This window comes from Erigeron canadensis, chromosome 4 (genome assembly GCF_010389155.1).
Source record: "Erigeron canadensis isolate Cc75 chromosome 4, C_canadensis_v1, whole genome shotgun sequence".
Lineage (NCBI taxonomy): Eukaryota > Viridiplantae > Streptophyta > Magnoliopsida > Asterales > Asteraceae > Erigeron > Erigeron canadensis.
The window spans coordinates 33404922-33416514 of NC_057764.1; the positions used below are offsets into that span (position 1 = coordinate 33404922).

At 34.6% G+C, this 11593-nt stretch overlaps 3 protein-coding genes across 4 annotated transcripts; all 3 read left to right on the forward strand.

Moving 5' to 3' along the window:
• The first annotated feature begins 1068 nt into the window (after positions 1-1068).
• Positions 1069-2473, forward strand: LOC122597808 (peroxidase N1-like). The gene is made up of 3 exons (XM_043770383.1): positions 1069-1579; positions 1665-1827; positions 1971-2473. Exons 1-3 carry the CDS (start codon positions 1154-1156, stop codon positions 2378-2380), a joined length of 999 nt encoding a protein of 332 aa, XP_043626318.1. The 5' UTR covers positions 1069-1153; the 3' UTR covers positions 2381-2473.
• A 641-nt stretch (positions 2474-3114) lies between these two features.
• On the forward strand, positions 3115-7339 carry LOC122595743 (uncharacterized CRM domain-containing protein At3g25440, chloroplastic). Of its 2 annotated transcripts, XM_043768173.1 has the most exons (5): positions 3115-3258; positions 4200-4317; positions 4950-5340; positions 6019-6420; positions 6808-7339. In XM_043768173.1, exons 2-5 carry the CDS (start codon positions 4235-4237, stop codon positions 6943-6945), a joined length of 1014 nt encoding a protein of 337 aa, XP_043624108.1. In that variant the 5' UTR covers positions 3115-3258; positions 4200-4234; the 3' UTR covers positions 6946-7339. The 2 variants fall into 2 exon arrangements, with proteins under 2 accessions (XP_043624108.1, XP_043624107.1); XM_043768172.1 differs by lacking the exon at positions 3115-3258 and having other exon boundaries at positions 3550-4317.
• A 566-nt stretch (positions 7340-7905) lies between these two features.
• Positions 7906-11037, forward strand: LOC122595526. The gene is made up of 4 exons (XM_043767893.1): positions 7906-8344; positions 9245-9374; positions 10294-10468; positions 10641-11037. Exons 1-4 carry the CDS (start codon positions 8126-8128, stop codon positions 10858-10860), a joined length of 744 nt encoding a protein of 247 aa, XP_043623828.1. The 5' UTR covers positions 7906-8125; the 3' UTR covers positions 10861-11037.
• Positions 11038-11593: the final 556 nt, after the last annotated feature.

An 11593-nucleotide genomic window follows, 5' to 3' on the forward strand; every position in this document is an offset into this window, starting at 1 on the left:
AAGACAACAGATAATCTTGAAGAAGTCATGTAAGCTAATGATAGATTAAGGGTAGACTGATACATATGAAACCTAAATAAGAAATGTTTAAGGTTGTGTTTAAGTGTTAAACTCAATCTATACTACTATATAAAAATTATAATCCCATATTGAAAGTTTAAATAAAATAGGACATGTGAATTCACCAAAATACCCTTAATGGATTACATCACCAAAATCCTTAATATTAAATTACACTATTAGTCCATTATATTATAAAATATCTCTACTAACCCCTTTAAATCAAATACCTTTACCTACATCAATTGATGATGTCACCATCCGTCACCGTCACCGCCGGCTCGCAGCCGCATTGCGTGGATACCATGCTCGTATAAAATTATTAAATGTTAAGTGATAGTTATATTAGATTAATATATAAGCGTTTGAAAGCAAAAAAAATTTAGAAAGGGTGTAAATTAAATGTTAAATATGTATATTGAAGAATCAATTTTTTTTGGGTGCTTGAATGTTATTGATAGTTTGTTGTATTTAGTATTTTTATTTCTATTAACGTGGCAATTAGATGACGAGGCCCACGACTAATTTTGGGAGTGGTAATTGATACATTGATTGGGTGAAATACTTGTACATTCTATGCTTAATTTACTTGTATTTTACTATTAAGACAAAAACTTTTTAAATAGGATATAAATAAACTTTGTGTATAAGAGAAAGTGCTAGAATTATTAATTATTATAAGATAATATAACATTTTTGCTTATATGCATGTGAAGGTTCATATATACTTTACATGCATGCATAAAAGTTTTTCAAAATTTAGAACAACAATATAATATTTGAAGTATGGGAAAATCATGAGTTGGATGGCACTATTGCACCATAATTTTGAAGGATTCGCTTTACACGGTTACACCTTGCTTCCTTGCAACTACATACATTCTTTGAGCATTTTGACATAATTTAGATGTTTGACTTTCATTCAGTCACTCAACATACCCCCTATATATATAACCTTCCCTCCAGGCTATGTCTCTCATCATTTCATTCTCCAAATACACTACTTAACTTAATACATACACAAGCTAGTAGTCCTTTACATATAATCCATCACTACTATACTCTCATATAAATTGCTGATTAGTACTGAATAATGAAGATACTATCCTTTAAAAAAAAGTTTGTCTTGCTTGTTTTCTTGTTAGCCACCTTCACTACCTTGGCACTAAGCCAAGGCAATCAGGGACGTGGTAGTCGTGGCACTCGTGTTGGCTTCTACAGGTCCACTTGCCCAAGTGTCGAATCCGTTGTCCAGTCAGCGGTCCGGTCTGCAGTTCAAGCTAACCCTACCATTGCACCTGGTTTACTAAGGATGTTCTTCCATGACTGCTTTGTCAATGGTTGTGATGCATCTATACTAATTAACGGTGCATCAACCGAAAAGACTGCGCCACCCAATTCTCTCTTGAGAGGCTTTGAAGTTATTGATGCTGCAAAGACACAACTCGAAACCACCTGCCCTGGAGTCGTTTCTTGTGCTGATATTCTAGCCATTGCTGCCCGCGATTCCGTTGTCCTGGTACTTAAGCACTATAAAAAGTCCTTTTTGCATTACATGTGGGTTAACTGCATAACTAAATGTGGTATTTATCGCTATTTTGCAGACGGGTGGACGTAGTTGGCAGGTGCCCCTGGGACGTAGAGACGGATTGGTTTCACAAGCATCTGATACGGCAAACTTGCCCGCTTTCAATGACCCAATGACTGTCCAAATCCAAAAGTTTGCCGACAAAGGTCTTAACATCCAAGATCTTGTTACCCTTGTTGGTAAGCATGCAGAACAAAATTAATTAATTAAAGATAACTTACAATACAATAAGTATATACATTATACGTATAATTAACTATATATATATGCATGCCCTCATGATAAAATTAAGCTTATATATATGTCATTTTTCGTTGAATAGGTGGACACACAATAGGAACAGCAGCTTGTGCTTTATTCAGCTACAGACTATACAACTTCAACAACACCAATGGACCCGACCCGGATATTAACCCAGCCTTCTTGCCACAGCTCCGAGCACTCTGCCCAAATGGTGGTGATGGGTCGAGGCGTGTGGCCCTTGATACAGACAGCGTGAACAGCTTTGGCAGTTCGTATTATGAGAACCTGAGGAACGGACGGGGAGTAATTGAATCGGATGCCAAGCTATGGAGCGACAGAAGGACCCAACGGTTTGTCCAAGGATTTTTGGGAGGAAACGGGCAAAGATTCAACGCTGAGTTCGGAAGGGCGATGATAAAGATGGGCGATGTTGGGGTCAAAGCAGGAACTCAAGGCGAAATTCGTAGAGTTTGTACTGCAACCAATTAATTAATCAACTGATGAAAGTTAATTGCACAATTAATTCATACTTCAATTGTCAATATATATATATATGGGTCACACACACTTGAATTAAATCGATTGAGGAAATATGTTAATTGGTTTCTTTAAAATGCAATAAAATCAATGATTCAGTTGTTTTATTTATGAGGATTCCATTATTTAGTCTTTCTTTGATATACTCTACTTATGAGATAAAATACACTCGGAAATAAGATTTGCCGAGAAGTGTTATGCATGGAGGTCAAAACAGGAACACAAGCCTTAAAAAAAAAACAGATATATAAGTTGGCGGTTTTTTTACATATGCAATAAGATAAAAGATTTACTTGCTTTAATTCACAATAATTCTGTATAAAAAGTGATCATGATGAGGATTTCATCACAATCCGATCGATGTTTTACTTGCTTTAAATCTTTTTTTTTTCTTTATTGATATTACAATGTTGATCCCTTCCAACAAAACACGAAAATTTCTTGAACTAGCTTCCTCCAATCCATGCATCTATAATAAGTTATTGTTGACTTTTTCTACACACTACTTTTGTATATTGACTTTTTCTAACCATGCATATTACTCGTAATTAACTTCGTCAGATATAAATAAAACCCGGACTCGAATCGTGCGTAATTTTAGACCCGGTCTAGTTAAGAGACTAGACCAATATTTGACTTATTCAGCATCGTTACAAAATTAACTTGTATTCATTCATCCTTTTGCGTTTCATTTTCCTTTCTAAAATATCTTCTCCCATCATAAAACCCCCACGTAAGAGGTAATCGGGTCATTCACGGATTACACGAGTAGCGGGTCACAAGGGTTGTAGACCGGGTTGTCGGATACGGGAAACACAGCAGGTTTACGGGTAATGGATATTGTTTTAAGTTGGTTGTGGGTGACCCACCAACTTCTCTTCTGAAATTACGTAACAAAAAGTTATTACTCGTATTTTTTTTTTCTTCAATTTTTCACTATACGAAACTGCTAATTACTTCTATGGGCTTGCTTAAATATGTTCAAAAGTTTTGCTTTATTCATTTCAAAGCTGTTAATTCTCCTATATATTGTGAATGTCAAGTGTGCATATAAACTGTTTGATGAAATGCCTAAAAGAAAGAACTTGCATTGTGTCATGGTTTGTTTTTCAAGTTTTGCCTATCTGACTTGTATTCTTTGTTATAATTGATACATTAAATTTCTATACCATAATTAGCTCAATCTTATATTTTTATTAATCCACTTTCTTTTTAGTTATGTGATTCTTTTCTTGAGGGTATCGTTGGTTGCCAAAATATGATTAGAATTGAGAATTTAGTAGTAGTATTTATGCATTTTAATGAAGTCATCAGAGTCGGGCTAAAAATCTACAATACATGTCACAATGTGCAGGTCGGTACCCGCAAAGAAAGTCTCGGTTTAACCATTGATTCTTAAGTTTCCTTGTTACATGTTTTCTGTTATATAAAGATAAAGTTAGAAAGTAGCTGCTTGACCATTAGCATACTCGCTATCGTTAAATTATTTCGTTTAACCTCAACTAGTGTCAATGCGATCACAAGAAGTATTTTCTTTCGTTATTTTTTATGTATGATATGTATCACACATCAAAAGATTTTAAAGTTGTGTTTAAACAAGCAATGCATTTATAATTTTTAGACTTGTTACAATCAATCCTTATTTTCGGACTACATTCCTTTATTATATGTACATACATCAATTTTAATCACCTGGAAGTATCTTTATTATATTTTAGTGGTATTATGATTTTGTGGACTTGATTTTGTACATCCGATAGAAATTGACCAGTTTTAGGTTTGTTGCTGCTCCACCTGCTGAAGTTCATGCTCGGCCATATGTCAGTTAGATATTTTGGTCGCCGTATATATAATTTCGTACATAACACATCCATTCGGCACTATCTCAGGTAAAAGTTTATCAGTTTTTGTACATCTCTCATGCATTTCTGTTTCTAAGTTTGGGTTTTGTTAAATGATCAACATATTGCTGATGCCTCTTGCGTTCCTAAAGAGAGCCATACTTGAACTGGTTTTCAAGTTGACCATCTTTCAACTAAAATTTAGAGATGCATATTATGTTTTCAACAAATGATACTTAATTGGATTAGATTCATAATTCATAAGAAGCACCATAATGCTGGGTTAAAATTGCACCTGTCTGTTTGGTGTATCAACCTTTAGCATAAAGAAAACTGGTGCTTTGTTCACAAATTTGAGATATTTTTTAATTTTCATTGTCAAAAACAACATAAGGATTTCAGACTAATATTTTGATCTACTTATATTAAGGGGTAAGTGTGCCAATATAAGTTATATAAGAGCTAAACTATGTTATTAACCTAGAGTAGAGAATTTAAACGATGTGTATTTTGGATTTGACAAACCACCATTTTGAGTTCAAAAGTTAGATTGTATCTTTAGTTTTGTGGTGTATGTGGCTTTAGTGATGTTAGCCAAACGTCATGAATCATTAGCTGTTATTCTTATATTAGAATCTGGGATATTATAAACTAATATTATACTATTGCTGTTTATTCAGGAATTCGATTAGCCAAAATCATTGCCTAGACATAAGATATACAAATCCAAGGGCCAATCTGCTTACTCATTCACTTTCATGTGTCCCAATGGCATCCCCAACCAGTGAAAAACTTACATTTGTGCTATACAATAGTCATTTATTAATGTCACATGTTCGATTAATGAGCAATTCTGCTATTGAAATGACAACGGATAAAGAAGTTGTCAGGTTTCGTATTAATAAACAGCTAAAAAGACCTGATCGTTTGAGAGAAGGGGACAAGAAACAAACACGAGGTCAAGTGTCAAAAAAGACCAAACTTAATGAATTAAGGTTTTATCGTTTGAAGGCAAAGAAAAAGATGAGATCTCCGAATCCAGAAGTTAGGATTTTATACAGGCTGGGAAAGGTTAGAAGCATTTCTACCTTGCTATTTGCATAATATTTAATATTGATCACGTATACACTCTATTCCAGGTTCATTTTCATTTTCTTATTTGAGGTCAAATGAACCAGATTAGTATTTCATCTGACCTACACATTGACAGAAAGCAGAGGTGGAATTATGGGCGTGTGAGGCAGATTGGGTAATGGGTCATCATTAGTAATTTTAAGGTGCAAGTGAAATGAGGTTACAAAAAAGTATATATGTCTAATAATAAGTAAAATGATTAAGGAAGTTCATGCAGCAGTACAAAATTTGGGTGACATTTGATCAATTGATCTTTATCTGATAAGCTTATTACTCATTTGACACTCATTTGACGATAAGCCATAAACATAATCTGAATCAACCCATTCATTAGTGAATGGGAAGAAATGGCCACTCGTTATTAGTCCATTGTGAAACATTGACTCATGTATTGTATTCAAAGTGGGTTTTTTTCATAATCATCTAAAATCTTGAAGTTTAATGATGATAATGATCAAAATATAATGGGGTTGAACTTGGAAATGTCCCTATCATTTTGGGTATATATAGTACTTGATTGTACTTTAAAAGTCAAACCATATGCATCTTGTATGGAACAGAAGGTGAACTATGAATATACGAATTCGTTACCTTATATATGTTTTTTTCTCCCAGGCCAAAAGGAAGGAAGAATGGTTGATTGAAAAACTAAGGAAATTTGAGGTACGGAAAGCTTCAGCTGAAGTATATGATCCTGAAATTTTAACAGAGGAAGAAAAGTTCTACCTAAAGCGAACTGGTGAGAAAAAGAAACATTATGTTCCAGTTGGGAGACGTGGGGTATTTGGAGGAGTTGTTCTAAATATGCACCTTCATTGGAAGAACCATGAGACTGTTAAGGTTGTTTGCAAACCTTGTAAACCTGGACAGATCCAAGAATATGCCGATGAGCTTACTCGACTAAGTAAAGGCATTGTGATTGATATAAAACCTAATAATGTCATCATATTTTTCCGTGGGAAAAATTATGTGCAACCAGAAATCATGTCACCACCAGATACCCTGTCAAAAGCAAAGGTAATTTTTTATTCATGATGCAAATGCATTCAGTTCTAAGTGGCTGTATTATTGGGATAACGGCATAAGAAAGCAAACAAGTTTGATGTCATTGCTATTATGGGTAAATAACTTATTTTAGGCTTAAAGAAAAGCACGATAAACGGTAATCCAAGATTACTTTTTTTCTGCAACTGCATCAGTAGTAACATGCTGATGAGAAGTCTAAAGTTACCAACATGTCATCGATTTATTTTGCATGTGGCTACTTTTTTTGGCGAATATTTGGTACATCATGTCTTTTTATGCAGTTAGCGCTTTTTTACATATCCTTAAGTACTCTAGAAATTCACATATAATGTTGTTATTGAACATTTTTCATTTTTGATGATTATACGAATTTTGCAGGCGTTGGAAAAATACAAATATGAACAATCCCTTGAACATACAAGTGAGTTCATTGAAAAACTGGAGAACGAGCTGGAAGAGTATTATAAGCATAAAGCACGGTTCACTAAAGAGAAACAAAGTTCACCAAAGGATTAAGTGAATGATGTTACATGGTTCATCTCTTTATGCACATGAATTTAGATTTGCATGTCCAGTTATTGAGAGAATGGGTCTAGATTGGACAACTGCCTGACTGGTTTATTAAGATAAACCAAGTAGACGATATCCAAATAGTATGTGGTGAAGTAACAGAACACCAAGAGGTTTGAATTGTCAGGTATCGCTTTTCCTCAAGATAAACCTGATGAAGAAGGTATCAGCCATAGCCGGAAGGTCAAGATGCAGTTTAATGCTGTAAACCTTATATAGCCGGAAGAAGTAATTGTTGACATGACGTTATTTAGTTTGTAAACCTTTTAATAGTGATGTGATAAATATTTATAATCGCTGTGTTTTAGTAATGTAAATGTAGGTTACGAGATTATCCCAATTACACGCTATTATCCAAGCTAAGTTTTTCCATATCTTATAAGGTTGGCATGATTTGACCGGCTCCAGTTCACCAAGCACAATGTTACACATAATCTTTTTTTCTCACTTAATAACATACAACACATGATCACTCACTTATTTCCATCCAATAAAAATAATGTCACCACTCCCATTTTGTAGGTTTATATACCATTATCACAACCACCAATCGAGTACCGTATTAACCCCACACAAAATTAAATGATTGAATGTGGAATAAATGTGGATAACGCCATGGGATGATACATAAAGATTCCATGGGTTCGGTCCTAAAAGAAAGATCAGTTTGTATTCAAAAAACAAACACTATACGTCTATACTAGGTTTTCTACGTTGATTTAAACCTTTAGAAAAAAATTTGCCAATTTTTTTGTGTTTGACTAATTTTATAGGCCCAGAAAAGTTCCTAAAAATCTAGCACTGAGTATTACACATGATATCTCTTAAACCTTTTATCTGTTGTGTGTCATCCTAAGGCATGATTTTAGCTCTATCAAATTCGTCAAATTTATCTTCTTTTTTTTTTCTTTTTCTTTTTTGTCAAATCTCAATTGAGTTGACAAATGGGCCATCACAAATTCTTTGGAAAATTAAAATTTAGTAGAAACCGGTCCAATTTAATCACGGCCCATATACCAAATCAATCTTCCCTGACTTGTGAGTTTCTCCCTGGAAATCGTACTTCAAACCCTCAAACACACAGACAGAGATAGATATATAGATATAGATATAGATATAGGAGGTAATGAGTTTGTCACTTATACAAAGCTATCCATCATCCGAAGATGAACAAGAACAAACTTACCTCAGCAGCTCATCTGACGACGACGAAGAAGAAAAACAAGACCATCAAAACGACGACGTTTCAGGCAGCAATTATAAAATAAAAAAGCCTTTATTTGATCCACCTCCAAATACTTCATCATCATCTTCTCTTCCTTCCGCATTCCTCGCATTCTCCGAAGTAATCTCTCTCTCTCTGTCACACACACACACACACTTTTTTTTATTACAAAAGAAGATATATATTATGATTATGATAAATATATATAATTAAACTGTATGATGTTGCTTTAGTGGCCGGAAAAAAATAATGCCCCCTTTTTTGCTTTATGACTATGAATTATAAAAACCCTTAATTCAAATGTATCAGCTGGACTTCATGATGATTTTACCAAAGTAAATACATTAATGGATGAGACCCTATTCAGTTCACCTGGGAAAGGCGACTCATTTTTATCGTAATCACATGTACTCCGCATAACTGAAGTATTCCGTAATTGTTTCCGAACTTTTCACTGGCCACTGCCAAGTTTGTACCTAGTCAGATTCGAACCTGACCTCGTAAAGAATTCCAGGATAGATTTATGCTTCACTCTAACAAGTTACCGAGTGAGCACGTCATTTTTAATTACATAAGTAAATAAGGCATTTCGTTTTTTTGTGTATCTTTATATTATAGATTTAAGGTGTCATCTTTTTAGGTAGCCAAGTGCATAGGTGAGGGGTTTGAAACGGGTTATTTGAGGATATTGATATGTTTACCTTAAGTCGTGGGTTGTGTGAACATCTTGTTGGTTCCTTTTGCAACAATTTTGACCATTGAGTTTATAGAGAATGCTACATACTGGAATTTGGTAGTGAAGGCTAGCAAATTAATCCTCTACAAAGAGTATTTGCGTGCTTGGTAATAGGATTGATATCAACAAGTTAAAAAGTGAGTAATGATAGACAATTTCTGCATTCAAGAGGTTTCATAATCTTTGTTTCTTTTGTTTTTTCTCATCTTCGTCTCTGAAAATTAATTACTGTGGTTTATGTCAGCTAAAAACTTATGATACTTATTTTCCTGTAATTCTTCAAGGTTTCAGGACCTCCACAGTTTCTTAACAACTCTGTTGGAGAGACGGGATCAGCAGAAAAAGATAATGATGGGCAGCTGTGGCGGCATGGTCGTCGGAGAAATCGCAGAGACAAAAATGATGTGCCTGAAGGTAGTTTCTTTCTCTACAATATAATAACATTTTCCTGCAGATATTTAGTATGATAAGAACCTGATCACTTATATATATTTGGTCAGAAATCCACCACCTTAAGTTTAAAGGAAGAGATGCACAATATCCTAAAGAACGCATTTGCAAGCCCCTCAAATCTTACAAGTTTTGCAAATTTTATGACTTTTGCCTCTTGTTTACCAGACAAATGTGTGATATTAACCCCTGTCCTTTGTTGTTCTGTTGTAAGCTCATCATTTACTTGTCAAAATGCAAAATTAACACTGAAGACAATTCTCATCATTTTATCTAAACTTCTGTTGCAAACTAACCATTTATAAATGGTCAAAAAATGTTCCGCTATGGCATACTGATATGTTTTAGTTTTTTTTTTTAAATCAAGTATGATTATTGGTATGAAATTTGATGGTTACTTGGTTAGGGACTTAGGGGACTACTTCATCAATACCATCGTTAGTGTGATATGGCCAACTTAGCTTTATCCTTGACCTCCTACTTCATAGTAATACAATCCTATGTGTATTACAATCACTTTTTAAGGTCAAACACGAAACCTGTTAAGAACAGGTCGTGTCGTGTTAACAGGTCCCGTGTCAAAATTGCCAGCCTTACATAGGATGGTGAGTATGACTTATAGATCATTGGGGGTATTCTTTCTTTTAATATGTTTTTAACCCCACATGGATGCCACCTGTGATGTGTAAGCTGCAATTTTAGTATAAAAAATATGAGGCTCGAATCTACTTTCACAGGAACATGTAATGTGTAGTTCATGTATTAGTCCTTGGAAAAGTATAGTTGGTTGGCAATCGGCTACTCTGTAAATGCTATTTTACGGTATAGAAAGCTCTTTCGATTAGAACGAAGCATAATGAGATTTTATTATTGTTTTTCATAGGTGCCGTAATGCAGGCTAAAGCGCAATTAGTGGGAATACGTGACAGAGTAAGCAGTGACGCTGGGACCAATACATCAACTCAATCTAAGGTTTCATCAAATACAACTGGAGGATCTGCAAAACGCGTGGTGACTGCAACTAATCCAAATCCAGAAGATGCTGCAGACCTTTTGAGGTGCTCTTCATATGCCCCTTTAAGTCACGAAAATAGTCTTTCCCCATAATCTAGTTTCAAAATCTGATCCTAAATTACCCTTCTGATGTCAAAGATTGGATTTACTTTTTTATTGAATTATTTATCTGTCATTATTTTTTCTTGTACTCTTGACGACATTGTTTTTCTACAGGATGTGTGTGCAGTGCGGAATACCCAAAACATTCTCTAATGCACGAGGAATGGTGTGCCCTGTTTGTAATGACCGTCCTATGAAAGAGACTGACGAATCATCAAAGAAGAAAGGATCTATGATTAAGGACAAGGAAAAGAATAAACGAATGAAAGGTCAGTCATCACATGCTACTTGGAAAAGCGAAACAGAGATGCATCTTCGACAACAGTTTGATTAGCGCATATCTTTTAGTAGTATTTGTGCTATGTAACATTTCTTTTTAAAGAATTCAGGTATCTTATCAGTTCAAAACTTGTGTAACCTATACTGTCACTCTGTCAGTAGCTCTGCAAGTATTATTTCTTACCTGTACTTTTGGGCATTGTAACCAATGACATGAGTTTTCTTTTTGAAATGTAGTATATCAATTGTTTGGAAAACAATGAAAATGTTGCATCTTCTTGAATGAAAAGATTTGTTGATTGCATTCTTGGATTCTCATGAGCGGTTAATCGTATCAGCTATGTCATTATGTACAAATTAAATCAATTTGTTCACCAGAAATCCTCAAATTTATTGGTTAAACTGATTAACATCCTCTTGTTCAATTTATGGCTGGTTTGAAATTGGATAAAGTGATCAGCTTGATCTCAGTATGATTACAAAGAGTGGAAGTATGTCATTAGTATACTGAATTACTGATGACATTTCTCAATCTTGTTGAAATGTGAAGGGCTTTGCTGTTCACTGACCAGTGAATCACTCTAGCTGCTAGCCTATTTCTCAATCTTTCTCTATCTTGTGCAAATGTGAGGAAATTCATTGTTTGAATCTAGTAAATCTGGTAAATGATACCACATTATTGTAAGATGGTAAATCTGGTAACTGATACCACATTAGTCTTTAAAAGTTTCGAGTCCCTGAGTACTTACGAAATCGAGGAGCAGAACAGCCATCCTCGTGCCAGCAAC

Excerpts from the sequence above, each read along its gene's own strand:
- LOC122597808 (XM_043770383.1), top strand. The coding sequence starts at position 1,154 with ATGAAGATACTATCCTTTAAAAAAAAGTTTGTCTTGCTTGTTTTCTTG. Across the intron at positions 1,580-1,664 it reads CCCGCGATTCCGTTGTCCTG|ACGGGTGGACGTAGTTGGCA; the intron begins GTACTTAAGCAC and ends GCTATTTTGCAG. Across the intron at positions 1,828-1,970 it reads AGATCTTGTTACCCTTGTTG|GTGGACACACAATAGGAACA; the intron begins GTAAGCATGCAG and ends TTCGTTGAATAG.
- LOC122595743 (XM_043768173.1), top strand. The coding sequence starts at position 4,235 with ATGCTCGGCCATATGTCAGTTAGATATTTTGGTCGCCGTATATATAAT. Across the intron at positions 4,318-4,949 it reads TCCATTCGGCACTATCTCAG|GAATTCGATTAGCCAAAATC; the intron begins GTAAAAGTTTAT and ends CTGTTTATTCAG. Across the intron at positions 5,341-6,018 it reads TTTTATACAGGCTGGGAAAG|GCCAAAAGGAAGGAAGAATG; the intron begins GTTAGAAGCATT and ends TTTTTCTCCCAG.
- LOC122595526 (XM_043767893.1), top strand. The coding sequence starts at position 8,126 with ATGAGTTTGTCACTTATACAAAGCTATCCATCATCCGAAGATGAACAA. Across the intron at positions 8,345-9,244 it reads CATTCCTCGCATTCTCCGAA|GTTTCAGGACCTCCACAGTT; the intron begins GTAATCTCTCTC and ends TAATTCTTCAAG. Across the intron at positions 9,375-10,293 it reads CAAAAATGATGTGCCTGAAG|GTGCCGTAATGCAGGCTAAA; the intron begins GTAGTTTCTTTC and ends TGTTTTTCATAG.